This window comes from Drosophila serrata, unplaced genomic scaffold, assembly GCF_035046125.1.
Source record: "Drosophila serrata isolate PLE 108 unplaced genomic scaffold, ASM3504612v1 contig_293, whole genome shotgun sequence".
NCBI lineage: Eukaryota > Metazoa > Arthropoda > Insecta > Diptera > Drosophilidae > Drosophila > Drosophila serrata.
Genome location: NW_028257191.1, coordinates 1,807,785 through 1,831,525, shown reverse-complemented (window position 1 = coordinate 1,831,525; position 23,741 = coordinate 1,807,785). Strand labels below are relative to the sequence as shown.

The 23,741-nt window shown below is 47.5% G+C and overlaps 5 protein-coding genes across 6 annotated transcripts; 4 read left to right on the top strand and 1 right to left on the bottom strand.

The window, feature by feature from the left end:
• The first annotated feature begins 4 nt into the window (after positions 1-4).
• On the top strand, positions 5-3,956 carry Had1 (beta Hydroxy acid dehydrogenase 1). Its single transcript, XM_020962977.2, has 3 exons — positions 5-1,873; positions 1,944-2,322; positions 3,185-3,956. Exons 1-3 carry the CDS (start codon positions 1,830-1,832, stop codon positions 3,716-3,718), a joined length of 957 nt encoding a protein of 318 aa, XP_020818636.1. The 5' UTR covers positions 5-1,829; the 3' UTR covers positions 3,719-3,956.
• LOC110191958 (uncharacterized) lies at positions 3,924-6,385 on the bottom strand. Its single transcript, XM_020962976.2, has 3 exons — positions 6,110-6,385; positions 5,351-6,028; positions 3,924-5,291 (listed from the first exon to the last, which is right to left on the bottom strand). The coding sequence occupies exons 1-3, from the start codon at positions 6,266-6,268 to the stop codon at positions 4,272-4,274; spliced, it is 1,857 nt and encodes a 618-aa protein (XP_020818635.2). The 5' UTR covers positions 6,269-6,385; the 3' UTR covers positions 3,924-4,271.
• Positions 6,386-6,989: 604 nt separating this feature from the next.
• On the top strand, positions 6,990-15,170 carry mxc (multi sex combs). Of its 2 annotated transcripts, XM_020942152.2 has the most exons (7): positions 6,990-7,367; positions 7,427-7,594; positions 7,659-7,854; positions 7,920-8,217; positions 8,280-9,341; positions 9,417-12,940; positions 14,462-15,170. In XM_020942152.2, exons 1-7 carry the CDS (start codon positions 7,322-7,324, stop codon positions 14,601-14,603), a joined length of 5,436 nt encoding a protein of 1,811 aa, XP_020797811.2. In that variant the 5' UTR covers positions 6,990-7,321; the 3' UTR covers positions 14,604-15,170. The 2 variants fall into 2 exon arrangements, with proteins under 2 accessions (XP_020797811.2, XP_020797809.2); XM_020942150.2 differs by having other exon boundaries at positions 8,280-12,940.
• Positions 15,171-15,295: 125 nt separating this feature from the next.
• Ir8a (Ionotropic receptor 8a) lies at positions 15,296-18,910 on the top strand. Its single transcript, XM_020942337.2, has 5 exons — positions 15,296-15,457; positions 15,517-15,666; positions 15,866-16,251; positions 16,312-16,491; positions 16,554-18,910. Exons 1-5 carry the CDS (start codon positions 15,376-15,378, stop codon positions 18,600-18,602), a joined length of 2,847 nt encoding a protein of 948 aa, XP_020797996.2. The 5' UTR covers positions 15,296-15,375; the 3' UTR covers positions 18,603-18,910.
• Positions 18,911-19,883: 973 nt separating this feature from the next.
• LOC110175915 (late secretory pathway protein AVL9 homolog) lies at positions 19,884-22,953 on the top strand. Its single transcript, XM_020942091.2, has 4 exons — positions 19,884-21,285; positions 21,505-21,906; positions 22,001-22,181; positions 22,248-22,953. Exons 1-4 carry the CDS (start codon positions 20,220-20,222, stop codon positions 22,783-22,785), a joined length of 2,187 nt encoding a protein of 728 aa, XP_020797750.2. The 5' UTR covers positions 19,884-20,219; the 3' UTR covers positions 22,786-22,953.
• Positions 22,954-23,741: the final 788 nt, after the last annotated feature.

The window sequence follows — 23,741 nt, the reverse complement described above, 5'->3', positions numbered from 1 at the left end:
AGCATTTGTTTCCCTTCCATAAATTCCAACTGGGAACAATGGAAATCATTTATGTAAATATTAAAAAATAGTTCAATATATGTACATATGTATGTATGTATGCATTCACATGGGGTCTTTACTCTCAATAGCTTTTATCTGCGTCGGTGTACTCTCTAAATTCTAATCTGCAACCTTATCAACAAGCGGAAAACTTTTGTAAATAAGAATGCAGGTGAATTACTATAAAAATATATAGATTAATTTAGAGTAAACTTAATAAACGTCACCAACTCGATGTTACATTCTTACAAATGTACATATGCATTTGCATACATAATTGCATTTGAATGTATGTAAGTTTATGTACTTATGCATTTGCAGGAATAAGTAAGAAAATGAACAATTTACTTACTTATGTACATATAATCATACATATAGCATTTACCGTTATTTAAACCCATGCTGAAATTAAATTCTTACATATGATAATGCAAACAAATGATGTATGCATGAATGTATGTATGAATATGAGTCATTGGAAATTTATTAAGTATTCAAATTATGTATTTTAAAATATATAATCAAAATTTCGAAAAATTTGTTTACATGCAGAAGTGGTAAATGTGGTTTTCTGCTTTTAAATACAAGTCTTTTAAATTCATCTATTGAGTGTACTGTAATTTAATTTTATATTTTAAACTATGAATGTTTGTATGTATGTTATAAGCTATGTATGTGTATGTATGTATTTAATACTCGCCAAAACTATTTGTTTTTTAATATTTTAAAAATAAGATTATCTTATTGAGATATGTTTATAAATATGTAGGTACATATGTACATATGTATATTTATGTATATATGTATGTATCTTATTCAAATGCATTGTTCAACCAATTGTTTACACAATGTATAAATTTGCATAGTTAGATATGTAAATAGTGATGTAATCCTTGTTTTATATTTATGTTACATTTATGTGTATGTTATATGTACAAGTATGGTACATACATATATGTACATAATTCTTAAGTATTTCATTCATGTATGTACATTTTATGCACTGCACATCATTTAAATAATGTACCCATGCACGTATGTACATACAAACGTACATATTTAGGTACGCTTTCTATGTCAACGAAGAACGATAGAAAAAATTCCATTGGCCATCGGCTAAGGAAAATTCACGGTAGCATTTTTGATGCCAGTCCGGCCAACAGCAGACAAGAAAAATAAAGTGTGTGTTCAACAAATCACAAAGATACTGGTGGTCGGTCGGGTTGGCACACATTATAAAACGGCATTAATAATAAATGTCAAATTAAGGGCATTCCGTTTCGACACCGTTTGTTCCGCAGCCCCCCGGTAGGGAATTCGTTGTCTTATTATTATTTTTCTGTTTGAGCCACTAACGGATTTTGATGTGCGTCCCGTCTGCGTGGTAACTTTCCGCGCCAAACAACCGTCTCAAGGTGGATATAAATAGATCTTATCTCGGGACGTGAACGGGGGCGTGGCAGCTGGACCAGGCTCACCGGCTAACCGGCGGCGACCGATTGCCTAGCGGGCGTGTTCACGGGGTGCGCTCCGTGGAGAGCAGCCGCCGCAGCCACATTATCGCAGCGCCGCAGTGTGCTCCTATCTGCTCGGAAATCTCCAACACCATCGGCGGCACTTGGGTCGGGTTCACCTCTGGCGGAGCGGGCGTTATCGCGCCCAATATTAAACCAGTTGCGCTACCGTCAAATCGCTCAAACGCATGTAAGCCGTCCCAACTGGTGGTCGACAGCTCCGCAGATCCCCCAGCAGCAGGTAAACAGGTGAACGAACGCGAACACACAGACATGTCGCAGCTGAAGAAGACCGAGAAGGTGGGCATCGTTGGCAGGTAAGAATGGGACCATGAATCCTTCAACAACGGAGACTCTAAACCGATTTCGTGTGTTTCTGTATTCCAGTGGACTCATTGGCCGCTCCTGGTCGATGCTGTTCGCCTCGGTGGGCTACCAGGTGGTGTTGTACGACATCCTGCCCGAGCAGGTGTCCACCGCTCTGACCGCCACCCAGAAGGAGCTGCAGGATCTCGAATCCCAGGGCCTGCTCCGCGGCAAGCTGAATGCTGCCCAGCAGTTTAGCTGCATTTCGGGAACCAATGACCTTAAGGAGCTCGTCAAGGGCGCCATATTTGTCCAGGAGTGCATTCCAGAGCGTCTGGACATGAAGAAGGCGCTGTACAAGCAACTGGACGCCGTCGTGGGTCCCAACACCATTCTGTCCAGCTCCACCAGCACCTTCCTACCCTCCCTGTTCAGCGCGGACCTGAAGAACAAGGCCAATGTGAGTATAACAACCACTTGGAGGCACCCCCCATAAATCTGTCCAGAGATAACTCGAGGTTCTTATTTGTTTTTGAGAAAGACAGCTTTTTTATTTAATTTTGTTTCGAGTAAATAATTTTATTTAGAAGCACAAGGTTTAAATTGTTAGGTTTACAAACAAAGATATAGTGCGTTTATAACTTCATAAATATATGTACATATATAATTTTGATCTCGGCAAGTGCTTCAAATTCACCTGGTTTACTATTCCGACCTCGCTTGATGCTGTCTGTTTCGCGTCATCCGTCCTCGTCCTCAATTTCCACTTGCACTTAGTCATATCTGCAATCTAAGAGATCGGAGGTATACTAGATTCTAGAAAGGTAACCCCTTTTATAACTAATTAGCAATTGTGGAACCTTAAGATATAATCAAGGATATATGTATGCATTTAGTATATATAAACGTTCTTGTCAAATCGGTTTACTGTTCGAAAACCCATCATTTGAGAGCCTTTGATAATATATTTGGAAAGGAAATTTTAATATAATTCAAATATAATTATATATTAACGTAAATCGTTAAAACCTAGAGTATAAGGGTAAAATATATATCACTTTTCAATCGGTTTTTTCTGAGACAGTTTGCGATACTTCCAGAAAACATTTGACTGATTTATATAGTTTTGAAATGATCACACTCAGTTACATAGTTTTTAAAGTATAACATAATATAGATTAATTAGATTTGCATTAGAGGGGTATCACATGGTCGAGACTTGTTCCATTATAACCTGCATTCTGGTTTGTTTGTTTTCGATTTCGTTATTTTTTTTGAAGCTAACAATTAAAGCAAATTGCGTTTGATTTTGTGAACAACAGGTTTTGGTCTCGCATCCCGTCAACCCACCGTACTACGTGCCCCTGGTCGAGATCGTGCCAGCACCGTGGACCAAACCGGAGTGGGTGAAGAAGACGCGCGCCATAATGGAGGAGATTGGCCAGAAACCAGTTACGCTGTCCCGCGAGATTGAGGGCTTCGCTCTCAACCGCATCCAGTATGCCATTCTCAACGAGACCTGGCGCCTGGTCGAGGCCGGCATCCTCAATGTGAAGGACATCGACAGTGTGATGAGCAACGGCCTGGGACCGCGCTACGCCTTCCTGGGCCCCCTGGAGACGGCCCATCTCAATGCCGAGGGTATGGCCAATTATTTTGAGCGCTACTCCAACACCATTTTTGAGGTCAGTAAGACATTCGGACCAATCCCCAAGATGGAGGGCCCTGTGGCCGTCGACGTGGCCAAACAGCTGGGCGAGATGGTGCCCCTGGATCAGCTCGCCGCCCGCCGCAACTATCGTGACAATTGTCTCACCCAGCTGAGCATTCTCAAGAGCAAGCTCAACAAGCAATAGATTTCATAGTTGTTTTGTTTTTTTTTTGTTTTGAATTTAATTTCGATATAAACGACAGTGAGGAATGCTCTTGGAGCTAAAGGAGTGAGCATTAACAAGAAAAATGTAGGTGAGGAGTGGGGAATCTAATTTAACCGCGCAAATCACAAATTTAAAGATTATGTATCCTGTCGTAAAGGCGCTTGATAAATAATATATAATGCTATTAACTAAGAAATAAACAATTTCGATATTTTGATATGTCTTGTTTACATTTAAATGCCTATCACAATTAACTTAGTTAGTTTCAGATGAAACATATTTAGAAGAAGTAAAGAAGGAACTAACTTAAATGACTTAATCCGACTGACTTAACTGAGCGTGATAGTCTTATCTTACTTATTTTGAACAACTGGAAATATCGGCGGAGATAACCGCCAACCAACCTATTTTCAAACTGATGCCGCTTTGCGTTTATCTTCAAGGTTAAAAACTTGACCTCAGACATCATTGGTAGGTTGTTTGGGTTCACTTTCAGGCGACATTGCTTCACGGGACCAACTAGTGACGCACTCTAGCCGTTGCCCGGCTTCTTGGAGAAGCTCGGACGCCGGAAATTAGGCGTCGTGTATGAGGCATTGGCCAAGGTGTTTGATGATGGCTGGCCCACAGTTGGCTTTAATGATCGGCGTTGCTGCGACCGCATCTGCGGCAATGGCGTGCTTGTGGCGAAGACTTTTGGAGCGGGCTTGGAGCGCAAGGAGACGGGCGTCTCGGGCACCGTGACATTACGTGGCGCCGCCAATTGTCGTGGATTGAGGTAGGTGGTCTCGTTGGACGCAGCTGCGGGCTGCTTCACAAACGGAGCCACCCGCTTAGTGGGTATCATCGCTTTTGTGTTTCCACTAGACTTGGTCACCACCGCCGATTCGTTTATGGGTGGCGTCTTCATGCGGTCTAGGACAATGCGCCTGCTCTCTCCGATTTTGATGGGCGGATTGCTGGTCGTCGAAAAGGAGTTGCGTCTCTGGCGGAAAGATGCCAAATCGGCTGCTTTCTTTACATCCCTGGGCGGCACATTCTGTTGGTTTTCGTCGTGGCTATCGGCTTTCGTGATCTCCTTGCGCATCTTGGGCTTATCGTGGATGGATAGGGACGAAGATCGTCGTCGCATTGAGTCCGCATCATTGGAAACACCCAGCGGCACTGGGTTGGGCTGCACAATACAACTGGGCTGGGTTTTAGCCTGTCTGCTATAGTTGCTGGGATTCACCAGCAGGATGACTGTACGCGGATCGACGCCGTTTTGTTCGTGATCGCCGACCATCGATTGCCCGAGCTTATGCCTTTCCAGCAGCTCATTTATCTGCAGTGCTAGGGTATCATCAACTAGCTCGGTCATGAACTCCTTTCTATTCAGGGATGGCAGGGCTCCAGCGGGATCCAGGAGCCGAGGCTCCCCGTCAAATGTGGCCGCGGAGCAGGTCATGGCATCGGGAAAGTCCTGGACTTTGCTGCCCGGCACCAGTCCTTCTGCCTCTGTCGCGTCCTCCTGCCCCACTGCAGTACTGCCAGATCCCTTTGTCAAATTTTCCTTTTAAGAAATAAGTAATTAAAGCATTGATCCTTGGGGAGCCGAAAGTACACACTTACTTGAAGATCTAGATCGAATGTGGCTTGTCGGGTGTAGGGCAAAACAGGTACTTTGTCAGGTTCTCTGGCCTCCGGAGAATTGGCACTGGGACTGACATTTATTTCGGGGACCTGAGCAAAACCGGTACCAGGACCAATAAGGGCAGCAATAGGTTCTATTATGGCATCGAATAGATGCCAATTGGTCTTGTCAACCACTTGATGAACTAACGCTCTTAGGCGTTGCAAGAGTTGTGACACCTCGCCATCCTTTGTTGGCGGATCATCGGTCGTTGAAAGATTTGCCTCCGTTTCTGCGGTTATTTTGTGATCGTCCAGACTGGAAATTCGCAGCATTCGGAGATCCTGCTCGAATTTCAAACTGGAAGCCAGATCGTCGTCTTCGACGAGTTTCAGCGGCGACTCAGCCGACAGCATCTGTTGGTTTTCGTTGAGGATCGTCCGCTCAAACGGAGTGCTGCCATCGCAGATCTTGGATTTGGGCAGATTGGCCGCCGATCGAGAGGCATTCAGTTTCAGAAGCTGCTTTTGAAACGAGCTGCTGGTGCAGCGCTGGCGCGGTGTTTCGCCAAGCGACTCTTTGCGCATGCCCACAGGCGGGCTCTCGTTGCTCAAATCAGGATAGTGAGCTTCGGCGACCGACAGATCCTCCGTGATTTGCGCCTTCAGAGCAATGCCCTATATTGGGGAACACAGACAAGCACACATTTGTATAAATAGCGGTTACCGCAGCGCATACACATGCATTAGGTTGCTAACCTTGGCGCAAGCTTCCTTCTCGATCGAGTCGAAGGGATCGTAGGGGCCCTTGAAGCTGTTCGAGGCCACAATCGACTCTTCGGGCTCCTCGAACCATGTCTCCTCATTGCTAGCCTCCTCTCCCGGCGTTAAGTCAATCAGATTACCAACTTCACACATCTTCTCTTCGTGCGGATTAGCTTTAATATTGTATATGAACTAAGAAATTTTTACAACTCAACTTGAACAAATGCCGCTGAAATGCCCGATCCCTAGAGCCGGGAACCTATCGATAGGTATTGCATTTTTTCGCGCCCTGCTCTGGAAATACTAAAAGTGTGCCGTCGCGCCATCTGGCAGCGCCACTTAGCTTTCTAGTATTTTGTTCCCTCGTGCCCACACAACGTAATAAGACAGCAATAAAATAAATGCCGGTGACGTGACCGATTCCTAGAAGCATATACTTTTTTTCGCGCCTAACTCGGGAAATACTAAAAGTGCGCTTACGACCCATCTGGTAGCACAATTCAACTTATGTTCTCCTTTTCGTACAACTCCTGAAAACAGAAATTACGAAGAGTTATTATGAACTAATGCCAATGTCATGGCCGATTCTAAGAGCCGGAACACTTATAAATGTATCCAATATCTTCTTTTCAGCGCCCCTTTTGGCGCCATGCTTTGAAAATACTAAAAGACAGCCTTCTGGCAACGCCATTAAAATTCGTTATAAATTTTATGTTTTTTTTTTCGACAGTCGTTCTATACTATTTGCCTCTCGCTTATTCACTTATGATTTAAAACGCCGGTTGTCGTTTTCCATACCATACTTTACCGTTTTTAACGCACTATTCTTCAAGCCCAACATACCGATATTCGAACGAAACGGCAACCCTCTATCGTTGTTTTGGCGGGCGGCAAACAGATGCTAAAGGTGTGTGTGTTGCCCTGTACTGTACAGTGCTCTGCTTCATTCGGCAACAACAAACGAAAATAATAGGCAAATAGGCGAAAAAGTGTGTCTTTGCGTCCGAGTAGAAAGGCACAAAAAAAAGTATTAGTAACTAGTTAGAGATTACCACTGGTATCTTAAGCGCGGCGAACAGAACCAAGGAGTGGGGCTATAGGCAGCGGAATTAAAAATTAAATCAACGAGGAAGAGAGACAAGCGGCGTTCGCTTGCTGTTTGGATTTTCGGATGTTTGTGTGACGCTTATCCCTGGAAACGCAACCATGGACTCGATCGTTCTGCATTCTGATGTGGCCCGACTCGTTTTGGGTAAGAATCGTCCTTGGCAACCTTGTTTTTTGCTTGCTAATGCCTGTAATCGCTTACAGGCTACTTAGTTAATCAGAATCTACGGCGAGCGGCCCATACCCTTTGTCGCACTTCGCCGCACCTGCAGCATGAGTTTCTGGCCCTGAAGCAGGGCCTGCAGACGCACAACTTCCTCAATGGCGGCCTGGAGGAAATTATCTGCGAGCACGTCAAAATCACGGGCTTGGGTAAGGTTCCACATACACACACAGTCGATTTTCTCTAACCACTTCAAAATTCTTTATGCTACAGTTGCCAAAGCCGTGCAGAAACTGCCCCTGGAGACGCGCCAGCAGCTGCAGCAACTGAAGCTGTCCGAGCGGGTCAACGAACTGATGACCATGTCACCAGCGGTGGATAGTAGCGTCAGCTGCACCAACGAAAGTACCATTGCCGGAGGAGGCGGCGATGCCAGCACATCGCAGGCGCATCGCAAGCGGAGGCGTTTGTAATTATAGATTTTTTCCAATCAGTGTGAAAGCATGAAGCTAATATTTTCCTTATTGCTTTTAGATGCACTCCGGAAAACTACTTGTCGTCGCCTTCCTTCAGCAAACGTCCGCGCCTGCTTCCGCCTCATTTATATTGCAGCCTGAGTAGCCGCGGCAAGGCCAAAACGAGCTTTCTGGTTAGCCATGATGACGATGAGGACGCGGCGCAGGAGGAGACCAGCTCTACGGCCACAGAGGAATTTGAGGATTTGGTGGAGGAGCTGCCGCCAGTTAATGGTCCTGGTCCGCGAAATAATTCCACTCCGCGTCAGAGCCACTCCGAGGCGAAGCCACTGGCGCTAACACCGCAATCTATGCCGGTAAGTTGCGGATTTCACTGCTATTTCCATGAAAAGAGTTGTACTGAAATTGCTTTTTCTAGGAACTGGCCAGTGCGATAATTAATAACCAAGACTTCCAGAACACGCTGGTAAACAACATCAACATGGCGCTGAAAACAGTAAAGGTGAACAATCCAACGTTCAGCTGCGACGATGTGTTAGACGGCCTGGTGAAGAACATACTGGAGGCCACCGAGAAGGATCCCTCGTTCGATCGCGTCATCCAGGAGGTGGTGGCCGGCGACCCACCGCTGACGTCGACGGATGGCGCATCCCCACCTGCGTCGACAGAGGTGGCTGTATTGCAAGCGCAGACGGAGGCAAAGCCTCCGCCAACAACATTGGGAGCAGTCGTGGCCGCCAGCGTCACGGAAGCCCCAGTGCCTCCTCCTTCAGATCTGCAAGGTGCAGTGAACGCAGCGGAACCAGTAGATCCCGTCGATTCAGTAGATCCAGTGCCGCCCCAAACGCCGCTTATCATTCGCACCGCCAACAACATCGATCCCAACTTCTCCATCTCCAAGCTGATTGTGCTGAACTCGAACGAGAGCGTCCAGAAAATGTTGGCCGGCGGGGACTTGGCGAACGTGAGCTTCGCTAGCGATGGCCTGAATCTCAACTTTGGTGATCCGGCGGGCATGATAACGGAGGCGGAAGCGGCGGCAGCCGGCCAAGTGTGTGTGGACGCCGCCACCGGACAATTGACGTTCCCGATGTACCTCTCGAACGGCGGCCTGGTCTCGCATTTTCCGTTCCTGGTCAACAACGAGTGGGTGGCCCAGCAACTGGGCCCGGACGCCTTTGCCAACATGGACGACTCACATATTGAGATCTCTCTGCCAGAGCAAATAACGTTGTCCGCCAATCAGTTGCCGCCCAATTCCATAATCATCAACAGTGCCCTGAAGCAGCCGCCACCCCCTCCAACGGTGGAGCCGCCGGTTCAGCTGATAGCCGACCTTAAGAAGACGGTGGAAAAGGCGGCGCCATCGGCGCCGGCGGAGGAGGATGAAGAGGAACAGCGAAAGTTACCGCCCGCTTCACTGGACTCCTCGCGGCAGGTTCTGGAACGGGTGACGCCCTCCACGTCGGGTATAATCAATGTAAAGGCCTTTCGTAGCTTATCCACTCCTCGAAAGAGAACCTCGCATGTACGAACTTTAACCTTCTCCCCAAAGGTTCCTCCTGGTCGGGTCCTGCATCCCACGACGCCGCTCTCCACCCGGCGACATGGTTTGGTGGCCAAAGCCAAGGAGAAACCCATAATTAACCACGTGGAGATAATCCAGCCAGCCTGCGATCTCAGCTCGAATGACGGCCACGGCGGTGTACCGCCCTTGTTCGCCATGGAGGAGAGTAGCAATCAGACGGTGATCAAGGCCCATCCTCCAGCTGCAGCGGCAGCCGAGCCATTGGTTACGACACCCAAGCGAAAGCAGAAGCGCCAGGCGGCAGTGAAGGCCTGCAAGCGCATTGTCTCCCAGGCGGAAACCGAAAGGAAGCTGGAGAAGGAGAAGCAGGGACCCAAGAACACGTCGGCAAGTAGCGCCAACTCATCGGCGCACGATGACAGCGCCGAGGCCAGCAAAGAGAATCTCCAGGGGAAGCAGCAGCAGCAGCAGCAGCAGCAGCAGCATCTGGCGGAGGGTAATCCTGAGGGATCCTGCCCGGGATCCGCCGCGGAAGCAGCCGGTGAGGAGGACTTGATGGCCGCCTGGCAGCGCCAGTTACATGGCTCCAGTGTAGATTTAGAGTACCGACTCCGCGAGATCAATTCGAAGCGCGAAGAGACATTGAAGGTCAGCGGCCGCAATAGGCGGCCCAAGAAGAAGGATACCCCGACTACGGCCGCCTCCAAGGCTCGCAGAAGCGCGCTGGCCAAGAAGCCGTTCAAGAAGACAGTGCAGCGTGGCAGCGGCGATTCCCCGGAGAAAATCAGCATTAAGATCACAACGCCACAGAAGCCAAAGTCCCTGAAAAAGAAGTTGGTGCCGGTCGCAGAGGAAACCAAAGACGAGAACAAAGAAACGCCTCAAGTGGAGGAGAACGAGAATAAGAAAGAGAAGGCGAGTGGAGAGAAAGAGCCAGAGGAGAAGCAGAAGCAGAAGGAGAAGCAGGAAGAGCCCGTAGATCTGGCACCGCCCAACATGGCTCTGCTATTGGATACGCCGTTCAAGGCATCTCCCTTGGGATGTGGAACAGCCGGCGATGCTCCTGCCACGGGCAGTGGCGAACCAGAAGGAACCACAACGAGCGGATTTGTTGCCAATGTTCCGCCAACGCCAGGCATGGCCATTGCGCCGCTGGACACACCCTACGGCAAGATGCCGAGCAGCTCGTTTCTGTTCGGTTCGGATACCAAGAGTATTATGAATACGCCGCAGCTGAGCGCCATTACGCCGGGCTTCCGTTGCACACCCTTTGGCCATATCCCGGGCACCCCTGTGGGCAGTGCCGCCAAGACGGAATACTCCTCTGGCAGCTCCTACTACCGCCCCGATGAGGCGGAGCACACGGATGCGAATGCGCAGTGCGCGATCCAGCAGTGGGAGGAAATTCAGGAGAAGAAGCTGGACGAGCCGCACGAGCCAACTCCGGTTAAGATGAAGAAGGACAAGGACAGTCCCAAAGAGCAGAGTTTCAAACTGAAGAAGAGCGTTGAGAGAGAAGTGCCGTTGACGAGTCATCTCAGTGAGGAGCGCAAGGAGCAGGGACCCGTCGTTCTCGCCGTGGAGCCCACGGTCCTCCGGCGCGTTCGATCTTTTGGCAGCGAAGCCGTTGACAGTGCAGAGTCCGCTGCCGCTGGGAGCTGTCCCTCTGATCAGCACCATCCGCACTACAAGCTCCTGCCTGGTCTGCCCGAGGCTATCATCGAGGTATCTAACAGTTCCAGCTCCTCGACCACCAGCTCCTCGTCGTCCAGCTCCTCCAGTTCCTCCAGCAGCTCATCGTCCAGCTCCTCGTCGTCGCAATCCTCCCAGAGCGAGAAAGAACCGGAGGAAGGCGAGAACGATGTGGAGCCGAAACACCTAATCAACATAGACAATCTCTCGAATATCAGCAGCACCGAGGACGAAGAGTGGCTGAAGGCAGCCACTGGATCGCAAGATGCAGTGCTGCCCATGCTGGCCGTCGATAGCCAGCCGGGTCAGTTGCTTAGCCAGGATGGTGAGGTGCGCTATCCCATACGCAATTGGCTGACGCCGAGTAAGGAGCAAGTATGCGTCCCAGAGGCAAATACCAGCGGAGAATCAACTCAAGGAGCACCACCTCAACATCCTGCCCCATTGAACGCCCGAGTAACTCCGGCTTCACTTCCACCACCACCACCTCCTCTTCCTCTTCCTCCTCCTCTGCCGCCACAGGAATGTACTGCTGCTCCTCCGCCACCGCCGCCCACCTTACCTCTTGAAGAGACACCACCACCACCACCTCCAACGCCCGCGTCATCCGTGGTTCTGCAGGAGCAACGGCAGCGACAGCAGCTAGACGAGAAGCGTCAAAGGGTCATGGCTAAGGTCAAGTTGGCCCAGCCAGTTGTCAGGATACAAAGCAAGAAGACAGCCGTTAAGAAGCTCACCGCCATGCGGGAAACCGCCAAGTTGGCCAATCCCAGCAGCCAGAAGTCCCCCAAGAAGCGGGAGCACCTTGAGCCAAACAAGATCCAGGCAGCTTCAGCTCCACCACCACCACCACCACCACCAACAGCAGCGCAGAAGCCGCCAACAGAAGCTGTGGAGAAGGAGACAGGGGATCCAGATCGCTCAGTCATTCCCAATAAGGATCCACCGGCCAGCGAACGGGATCCAGCTCTGCTCATAGCGCTCAATCTATCGGCCAAAAAGCAGGAACCCGCAACGAATGCTGCCAAGTCCAAGGTCGGTCGTGCTGCGGTGCAAATTGAGGCGCAACCGGCGCCGGGTAAACGTGGACGCCCCAAGAAGACGGTCACAACGCCAAAAATATCCATGCGCCGCTCCTCGCGTCTGATTGACAATAAACCAGCTCAGGAGGAGCTGACCCTGACCAAAGCCGTCTCCGACAGCGAACTGACAAAGGCCACCGCGAAGGCGAGCACAAAGAAGCCTGCCAAGAAACGTGCCGAGGCCCGAGTGCCTGCCTCCAACTCCTCTTCCTCGGCTGTGACTCAGCCTCTGCCCATGGTGGCGGAAGCCGAATCTACACAATCCTCGTCCCCGGAGCAGCATCAGCAGATTCCCCAGCCCCAGGTGCAGCAGCCGAGCCCAGTTAAAGACCAGTCGAATCCTGCCCCTCCGGCGGGGGACAGCGACTACGAGCTGGACATGTGCCTGAGCAGCAGCCTGGAGTCCTGTACCTTCTCCTTTTCCTATGCGGACCACGGACCCAAGGCCAGCAATTCGATGATACGTCCATCGGCGTCCTACTTCAAGAACTACCAGATGCGACTGATGACAGAGGAGGACCAGCTGCACACGTTGCGCATGGCCAGTGCCCAGGTGCTGCAACTGGGGCAACCGCTGTCCAGTGTCATTCGCAACATACCCAAAAAGCGCATACGCCGTCTGACCAGCAATAGTGGAGCAGCGGCGACCGGGTCAAGTGCAAGTGGAGCGGGTGATCAGCCCTCGGCTACATCCACGCCGCTGGCGGATAAGCCGTTGCCAGCATTGAGCAAGGAACCATTGCCGCAGGATGACAATGATTTGGAAGTGGCTGCCATGTAAGTGAAAGTGATTACCCCATGAACTATTAATCCTTCTTTTCATCTTGAGTGGGGAATTATAATTATATATATTTTGAAAACCAAACGATATAAACTAAGAACGTGGAAGGAGTTAGCTTCGGGAATTCCATTTTGCAATTCCCAATTGTTTCAACAAAGGTCGATCCATTTCGGTCAAATTTAAATAACTTTTCTGAAGAAATGTTAAACATTTATATATTAAGAGCGCACTTTTCCTGACTTTGTTAGGATCTTGTAGTTATTAATTGATCTATCTAAATTTAGCAATTGTTTTAAACTAAAAGGTAACATATACGTTATGAGCATTAGTTTCTGAGCGACTGAGAAAGTCTTTATGATCTTTAGGTGTGATAGTGTAGAAAATTTATTGGCTTTGTGAAGAAACAAAGAAATTTTATTTGAGTTTCCAGTTGTTGCGTTAGATAGGAGTTGGTTAGGGTTTTTCGCAGGAAAGGAATATAGTTCTGGGTTGGAATGGTGCAGTACAGTTTATTGATATATTATGAATCTCTATTTCACCAGTATTGAAAAAAGAGCAGACTTTGGAGTGATATATATATTGTGAATTTTTATCCTATTAGACCATTATTATTAATTATTATTTTGTCTGTTAGGGATTATGTTTATTACAATTATTTACAATTATTTCTGTTTGAAGATGTAGTAAATCTTTAGGAGTTGTGCAATGTCTTTGGTTTTATAGTTCTCTGAGAAGATTGATGTGTTTTTGTGTGGTTTTCTAGCTGCTCTGGCCGTTGTCTTATTGCCTTTTATTCCGATGTGGCTCGGATTCAAATAAGTTTAACATTTGCAAAGAGTTTGCTTTCCAAGTTTCTTATTGTTGTTGCATTTGGTTTTGGATTTAATGGAGGAAGGGAATATAGCAAATTTGCTTGGGTTTTTTGACCACTTCATAAATAGCTGATGCGATGGATATATTTTACAATGCCATTAATTTATTTTTTACTAAATATTTTGCTTTATGCTATCCTATCTCGAATTGCCGTATCAATAGAAAACCAGCTTTCTTCATATTGGGAAAGAACCTTCATTTGTTATTCCTCTCCACATAGAGTTTATTTATTTTTATGTTTAATTAACATGCTCGTGACTGATACTCTTAAGAAATAATTCGAATTTAGAAATAATTAATCAAGTTTATGATTTGGGTATTCGTCTGCGTTTTAAATTACCAATATAATATAATAATATATTATAGTAAAAGCTTCGAATCAGTTCAAAGATCCTTTTACTTCTTGCTCTGCGCGAATCAAACTGAGATGGAAACAAAAGGTTAACGTTTTATTCTTGTAGATTTCAATTAATTTACATTTCTTAGCCAACCATAGAACTATGCCATGAATTGAATTCACCTATAACCCAATCCGTGGTTATTGAAATTAAGCTTAAAAGATAACACTAATTAAAAAATATCTGACAAAAAAGCTTATTATTATTGCCAAAGTATCTTAATATCGATTTCCTTTGTTCCCACAGCAACACAACTCCCAAAAAGGCGGACGGAGTCGATAATCGGCAGGAGGGTCAGCCAGACCTGTTAAGGGAGCCGCTGGGCGAGAACCACACGGTGGAGATTGAGGACATTGAGTCGATATTGTCGCACCTTCATGGCACCTGATTGGAGCAGCACATTGATCTTGGCAACCCGCTCCGCATGTCAGTCACAGAAATATTTCTTTCTTAGCTCTATAAGTTCCCCCTTAGATATAAGGCCTAGGCAATCAGTCCAAATTTCAAGTGAATTAACCATCGTTTATTGTTAAGCCATCATGTTACTCATGCAACCTGATACCTGGCAACCTTGGGGCCCAGTGTCTGGTCCCAGGGATCGCTGGAGAATCGATTACATTAATTTTGTATTTATTTATTTTCGTCGTAAGTCGAGACCGAGACGGAGGGAGCAGTACATCCTGTTCACACAACATTCTCAGAAGAATTTACCAGATGAAAGGTTAAGTTATGTTTCCATTATTCATACATTGCATTCATATATATTTCGAAATATATAAAGCTGTATATTGATTTAAATGTATATTGATTTATCCGTTAAGCGATGTTTTTTTTCCCCCCGTCCCCTGTTAACCTTAAGGCCTTCAGAACAAAAAACCGATGCACAAATGTTTCCCTTTTTATTTTATTTGCACTGTATTGGATGAACTGAATACAAGGAAATAACAGAAGCCAATATTTCAACGTGACTTTAACTTGGGTGGGGAATGGAGCTCCTCCAAGACGGCTGTCATTTCAAGTTGCTTAAAAATTCATAATGCCCAGTGATGGGCATAGCACGCGAATTATAATTGACATAATTGGCCAGCAAATTGAGCAACTCCTGTCTGGACGCCAAGACGCCAAATCCCGGAGAGAACTCGACGCAATCGGTTGCAGGCATGGAGCTGCTGGAACTACTGGTGCTGGTGCTTCTGCTCCTCTTTGGACAATCGACGGCCAATTTGGAGACTCTGAAAATAAGTGGGTGTTCTTGGAAATTCGCCTCGATTGAGAGTTAAATTTCTGATTACTCCTAACAGCATTTTGGATAGAGCCAGTGCAGCGAGCGGAGTTCGATGCAGATATGGCAGTGGTCCTCAAGGAGCTGGGATCCATGCCACTTGATTTGAAGGTGGAGGATATGTCCATGTCCTTGACACGCACCGAAGATGGCCAAGACATGCAGCGATGTAAGTTTATGATTAAAATCCGATTGAAACCCTGAACTCACAGTGCCCAGGGGTTCTTCCTTTTAAGATAAAATATTGGGGAACTAATCCCTTGAAATGATCATAAAATGTTTTAAGGACTTCCTGAGGATATTTGTGTCTTGGGATATCTCAACAAAGTTTCATATTTGAATTTAATTCATGTTATTCTTTGTTCTAGTCTGTGAGATTCTGTCCACAGTCGGGACCAACATTGTCATCGATCTCACTTACAAGCACTGGTCCGAAGGATACGACTTTGTACGCTCCTTGGGCATTCCCTATGTGCGCCTGGAACGCATCCTGCGACCATTTCTGGACATGTTTGGTGATTTCATGCGACAGAAGCGTGCCAACAATGTGGCCATGGTCTTCATGAATGCTCGGGATATGAGCGAAGCTATGCAGCAGATGCTCATTGGTTATCCCTTTCGTACGATCATCATGGATGCCAGTGTACCCGATCCTGGCCAGAATTTCGTAGATCGCATTCATGCTCTGCGTCCATCGCCCACCTACGTGGCGTTGTTTGCCCGCGGCGCCGCCATGAATGGTATCTTTGAAAAGGTGAGTCTTTGACTTTGGGGAGTAACTGCATCCATAATTTCAGTTTTTCTTTTATATTAGGTACAAAAAGCTGGACTTTTCCAGCGATCCCTAGAATGGCACTTTGTTTTCCTGGACACCCGGGATCGGGTGTTCAAGTACAAGCGTCAGGCGGAGCTGTGCACTAGATTCACCCTGAGTCCCCGTGCAATTTGCCGATCGATGCGCATGCCAGATCTATATTGTGGGAGTGGGTTCACTGTGAGTATGCCTTACACTCCCCTTCCTGGTCTTACTTGTCTTTTCTCGTAAATCCCCTCCAGATGCAGCGCGGGATGCTGTTGAATGTAATGCGCAGTCTGATTGAAACGGCCCAGGGAATACGTCCGGAGGTCGTGTACCACGACTGCAATGCCACAGACTCACAGGACTTTTCAGCGGAAAAGCGAGATCCCACAGCGGAAGCTGACTCCACCTGGCTGGACTATGTCCACTGGAGCAACTTTCTGACCTACGCCACGCCCGTTCAGCACTTGTCGGACAAGACGCAGAGCCCCGTTGCAGGTTTAAGCTATGCGGTTAACATCTCCGCTGGCTATTACAGTTCCGAGCACGAGGCTAAGACCGATCTGGCCGCCTGGTCATCTTCGGGTAGCCGGCTGCGGTTGCTCAACGAGACCATTAGTCCGGCGCGTCGCTTCTTCAGGATCGGAACGGCGGAGAGCGTGCCGTGGAGCTACCTGCGCCGCAACCCAAAGACTGGCGAATTGGTAAGGGATCGCAGTGGTTCACCCATTTGGGATGGTTACTGCATCGATTTTATCATGCGCCTGGCCCAGAAGCTCAACTTTGAGTACGTCATAGTGGCACCCGAGGTGGGTCACATGGGCGAGGTGAACGAGTCCGGCGAGTGGGATGGAGTGGTCGGAGATCTGGTACGCGGCGAAACGGACTTTGCCATCGCCGCCCTAAAGATGTACTCGGAGCGCGAGGAGGTGGTGGACTTCCTGCCGCCGTACTTCGAGCAGACGGGCATCTCGATAGCGATTAGGAAGCCAGTGCGTCGGACGTCGCTCTTCAAGTTCATGACCGTGCTGCGCGTGGAGGTCTGGCTGAGCATCGTGGCCGCCTTGGTGGGCACGGCCATCATGATTTGGTTCATGGACAAGTACTCGCCGTACAGCTCCAAGAACAATAGGACGGCCTATCCGTACGCCTGCCGGGACTTTACGCTGCGCGAGAGCTTCTGGTTTGCTCTGACCTCGTTCACGCCACAGGGAGGCGGCGAGGCACCGAAGGCCATCTCCGGCAGGATGCTGGTTGCCGCCTATTGGCTGTTTGTCGTCCTCATGCTGGCCACCTTCACCGCCAATTTGGCGGCCTTTCTTACCGTTGAGCGAATGCAGACGCCGGTTCAGTCACTGGAGCAGCTAGCCCGGCAATCAAGGATCAACTACACCGTGGTGAAGGACTCGGACACGCATCAGTATTTCGTGAACATGAAGTTCGCCGAAGACACGCTCTATAGAATGTGGAAGGAGCTGGCGCTGAATGCGTCCAAGGACTTTAAGAAGTTTCGCATTTGGGACTATCCCATCAAGGAGCAGTATGGCCACATATTGCTGGCCATCAATAGCTCACAGCCGGTGGCCGATGCCCGCGAGGGATTCGCCAATGTGGACGCCCATGAGAATGCCGACTATGCCTTTATCCATGACTCGGCGGAGATCAAGTACGAGATCACACGCAACTGCAATCTCACCGAGGTGGGCGAGGTCTTTGCGGAGCAACCATATGCGGTGGCCGTCCAGCAGGGCAGTCACCTGGGCGACGAACTGAGCTACGCCATCCTGGAGCTGCAGAAGGATCGCTTCTTCGAGGAGCTAAAGGCCAAGTACTGGAATCAATCGAATCTGCGCAATTGCCCGCTCTCCGAGGACCAGGAGGGCATCACCCTAGAGAGTCTTGGCGGCGTATTTATCGCCACACTCTTTGGCCTCATTCTGGCCATGATGACGCTTGGCATGGAGGTGCTCTACTACAAGAGGAAGACCAGCAAACTGGAACCTCCCATCACACTGGTTAAGCCAGTCGACGGGAAGGATGGAAAAGATGGCGGCGAGGACAACTCCTCGACGGGTCCTCCCAGTGCAGTGGCCACCATGAAGCAGGCCTGGCACATTCCTACGGTGGAGGAGGTGAAACATGTAAAGGTATCACCGCCGCCATCCTTCGAGTCTGCCACTTTTCGGGGCAAGAAGTTGCCAGCCAAGGTAACGCTGGGCGATGGTAAGTTCAAGCCGCGTCAGGGACTCTACTCTCGTCGGAATCTCGGTGGCACCACAGATTCGCAAATGGGATACATGGAATGATGACCCTCTCTTTGTTTGACATTCTTTTTGGCTCTCCTGCACCTAAAGTAGATCCGGTTTTCATAGGAAATCGTTGAACAACAAATACTGAAAACATCTTTTTATCTAAAAATTATACATATATAAGGCAAGATTTAGCCGTGCCACGCTGACGAAGGAGATAACAGAGTTGGGATTGATATTAAAATAAAGTTCTCACAAAATAAAGAAACCCCTTTTAACCGTACAATTCAAGATTACTAGGAAGTAATAAATTATTGTTAGAATCAAAGGCTTTACTGAAATCGTTAAATAGTCAGATTGTACTTTTAGTTGGGAATATAATTTAAATAAGTTTCAGAAGTTTTTATTGTTTTCGACTGAGTCATCATTAAAACGACCTGACAATGTCAAATGCTGTTCAGATAATTTTAAATTTAATTTATGTATAACAAAACTTTTTCAATATTGGAAATTGATAAGCTTGGGTTAAGTTAAGAAGAAAATTAATTTTTAAAAATGTGTACAATTTTTAGATTATGCTTTTAAACCGGTTCAGAGATTTACAAAAAAAAAAAAAAAAACAAAACAAGGTTAAAGGTTCAAGTTCTACATAAATATGCTCTGGTGTGTCGTTATAATAATGCGTGAATACTTTAAATAAATTAAAGTCGGATTAGCAAACCCCTTAGTTTTTTTGAAGTATTTCACAAAATTCAAAGATCAATAAATTGCTTTTAAAATAATAGTTTTTCTTTAAGCCGACCTTGAATTTTGCAAAAATATTGTAAAATTAAAATGTGAGCTATAAAATTTTTAATGAATTTAAATTTATTATATGGTTTACGTACGTAATTTTTAAATGTAGTAAAAAAAATGGTTCAGATTGCCATAATTAAAACTAATGACAAATTTGTATACGTCCTTAATGGCAAATAAGCCATTTTTGTCACTTTGTTGTATTAAAATAAGCAATTAAAACAACATACAAAGATTTTTAAACAGTAAAAACTATTTTATATTTCATAAACCAAAAGTTTCGAAAAATATAGCACCTAATTTACATTTTGTTTTAAAATACTAATCATGGTTACAGTGGATCCCAAGATCTCAAACAGATGAAAATGTTATTTTCGTAAAAACCGCTGGCCAAAAGCTGTTGGGATCAGGAAAGCATTTTAACGGTTCTGCTAAACCGTTATACAAATTTAATTTTATCATAAGCAAAAGTGTCATCGTCTCCTTTTTTAAATCGAATCGAGCCTATCGATAGACTTTGAAGCGCGAGTCAAGCAATCGAATAAGCCAACTATCGAGTGCACGGCTATGCTTATCGATAGTCCATTTACCATTACAAATACGATAAATTCCAATTCTAGTTCGCAAAACCAATTGGATTTATTTGTAGTTTCGGTAGATTAAATATTTCTGCAAACAATTTAACGAAAACTACGAGTAGAAACAACCGACCGAATTGAGTGCTGCTGCCGCCGGTGCAAGAGTACGAGAACCAACGCTGACGCAGGCAGGCGGAGGAGTCAGGGGAGAATTTGCGGAAAAAAGTGTGACAAAGGGAGGGGTATAAACAATAACAATTGCGTTGCGTCAACGACAGTGGAGGAGGACTTAGGAGCCAGGATGGAGCGTGCCAGCGAGCCGGAAAACAAGCCGCCCATCCTGCACATCCTGGTGGTGGGCTTCCACCACAAGCTGGGTTGCCAGGTGGAGTTTTCGCATCCGCCTCTAATTTCCGGCTCTACGGGCCGCCACGAGTGTCCCTCCGGCTGGAAGTACCTTCCCACGCTGGCTCTGCCCGACGGTTCGCACAACTTTGCCGAGGACACGGTCTTCTTCAATCTGCCCAGCCTATTCGAGCCTGCTGAAAGCATTTACGGTGTGTCCTGCTACCGCCAGATACCCGTGGAGCGGCTCAAGATCCGCACAGCCGACGTCACACGAAGCACGGTGCAGAAGTCCGTCTGCATATTGGCCCGCCTGCCCATCTATGGCTACATAGAGGTGAAGCTGTCGCTGATCGCCGACGCCTTCTTCGATCAGGGCGACTTCTCGGGCACGGATTTGCTGGTGAAGGCCTACCAGCAGCTGAACGCCTGCTTGCTGGACGACGAGTCGCGTCGTCCGCTACGCCATTTCCATGTCGGCCTGTCGCTGCGCGAGATAGTGCTCCACTGGCGCCATAAGACCCTAATGCTGTTTAAACTCCTCCTGCTGCAACGACGTGTGGTGTGCTTCGGTTCGCCAGTGCGCGGCATGTGCGTGCTTATCCTGGGCATGGCCTCGCTGGTGCCGCGCCTGCTTGAGAAGGGCTTTCAGGAGGTGGCCTGCGTGCGCACCTCCCGCCCCCTGTCGCCGATGCCAGACTTCACAGACTCACTGCAGCGGGAAGCTCAGGCGGAGGCTGAACTGGGCACCGTCATCGCAACGTCGTCGGCAGGCGTACCCCCTGCCACACTGGAGGAGCAGAAATTAACGCCGGACAGCGCGACAGCCGCTGAGGGTGAAGCGGACGAGCTTGCCCTCGTCTCATCCGCCGCCTCTGTGGGCGAGGAGCAGGGCAGCGGCGATGACACTTCGCCGCATTCCACGCCCAACTCACAGTCGCAGGACTCGTCTAACTTTACAGGCTCATCCAACGAGCGGAGCATATCGCTGACACGAGAGGCAAGCGTGGACACTCTGGCGTGTGAGTAACCAAGAATTGAACAAGGTTTAATATCTGTCAAGATATTGCGCCATATTAGTTGCGAATTATCCCAGAACTCCGTCTTTTGGACGGGTTTTCTTTGGGAAACCCCATATTATATTATTTTTTGTTTTCAGTAAAATAAAAATAAGCGTAGCATTACTTTAAGTATACATTTTTTTAAGTATAAAAGCTTGTAAACAATGTATTTCCATGCAGCTAACCTCGCCGCCTTGTGCTCGGTCAACCCGGATGAGTACCGCGCCCCGGTCAGCATCTTTGCCAGCGGCAATCTCTGCTTGCCGTATCTGTCGCTGCCGTACATGGACTTGTTGAGCGATCCAATGGTGCTATCCTATATCATCGGAACCTCCAACGTCCTCTTCCAGCAAAAGCGTCAGCTGGCTGACGTCCTGGTAGACATTGAGGCGGCCAATCTGGATGCCCACGACCCAGAGCTTCGACGTCAATTGGTGCTAAGTACCGAGGATCTGCGCTACATGGACTACATAATGAAGCACGTGCAAGCTCCCAAGGAGGATGCGGAGGGCAGCGAGTACTGGATACGGGAGCAGTTCCAAGGATACATTCTCGCCCTGCTACGAACTGCAGTGGCGCCGGGTAAGCTATCTATCTGTTCCTTTATCGATTGAACTGTATTCTTTTACGATCTTTCCAAGCAAACTAACTGAAAATGATATATATTCCTTTGTAGATGTTACACCAAAAGACAACGATCACTTTAACTGCCATTTCATGGGCGCCTTCAAGCGAACCCAATGCTTCCAGGAGTGGTATGATGTGCGGCCCGACCCGGACTTCTTCGACGCTCTGCCCGCAGGTCATCCCTTTGCCGGAACTTTGTCGGTCGCGGATATGAAACTAAAACTAGCACAGTGAGTAGCCGTCAGCGTAAAAATTATTAAGAACCAAACTCAATCTGTGTGCCACGTTTTCCATAGAACCATGCAGAACAGCGAGAGCGGCCGAAAGATAAACCAGGCGGTAAACAACACAAGTCGGGCGGTCGGTGGTGCCATCTCGCAGGCCAAGGGTGCCATTTCCAGCTGGTGGTCGTCGATAACGACGCAGCCGGCGAATGCTAATGCCACCACACCCACAGCAAACAATTTTAATGATCCAGAGGGAGGTGCTGGTGGCGATGCCAATGAGGGAGCAGCGGCAGCCCATGAAATCTCAGTGACATTCCAGAATCACAAGGATGGCGAGGACTTGGACGTGGCCGGGGTCAGCATACACCTGTCGGGTCAGGATGATGCTCCTGAATCGCATGAATCTCGTCATCTCGCCTGGAGGCAGCAGCCGCAGGGCATCGTTGAGATCGGGCACGAGGCGGAGCAGTTGGACAAGAACAAACCTCAGGTGGAATCCAAGATCTCGGTCCCATCGCAGCAGCCAGCAGCCGGTCGCCCCGGCTGTAGCGGCGATATGGCCACCTCCGCTGTGGAGCACAACAGTGGCGATGTCTTCATTGTCTGAGAACGCGACGATAGCGAAAGCGAAGGCAACAGCATTGTATAAAATCGATCTATAAGCTATTTCATAATTATTTATTACGCATCAAATTGTATCGGTCTCAGTGGCAATGTTGAATTTATATCTACCACTACACCTCTCTTTCTCTATTTCTCTCTCCTTACCCAAAAACAATCGGCCAAAAGTTAATATTATTTACAATTAATATATGTATCTATTTATGTATGTGAATGCCTCCTTGCCCCCACCACCACTCAGTGTATATGTATACCCATATCCATGTGAAACTAAACCGTTCCAAGTGCAATTTGTAATCCAAAAATTATAGCAAAGATGAGGCGTCATTCGAGTGGCAATAAGCAAACCTACAAAATTTGATATTTTGGGAGTTGTCATTGCCCAGCTTGTCGCCAACAAACTCCTTGAAAGATATTAAATACTGCTCCTGGCAGAGTCCCTTGGTCACCCGCTCTGTTTACCTTATCCAAATGTATAATCCAAACTAAATACATTTTAAATTGCAAATGAAAAAAACAGATAATTCGTTTTATTAGTAAATATATTTACACACTCATAGTATAGTAGATAATACTATGAATGGGGTGGTTTTTCAAAAGTTTGCAACGCAGTGAAGGAGTCACCTCCGACCATATAAAGTATATATATTCTTGATCAGCATCAACGACCGAGTCGATCTAGCCATGTCCGTCTGTCCGTTTCTACGCAAACTAGTCTCTCAGTTTTGAAGCTATCTGAATAAAACTTTGTAGTTAGCCTTCTATATACTCTCACTCGTATATATGTCGGAACGGGCCGGATCGGATCATATAGCTGCCATAGGAATGATCGGAAAATGTTTACAAAAAAATTTTAACTTTTTCAGTTTTCAATAGAATTGGATCAAATTTGAGATATAGCCATTTTACTATACTCTTCAATTTTGTACAAAATTTTATGAA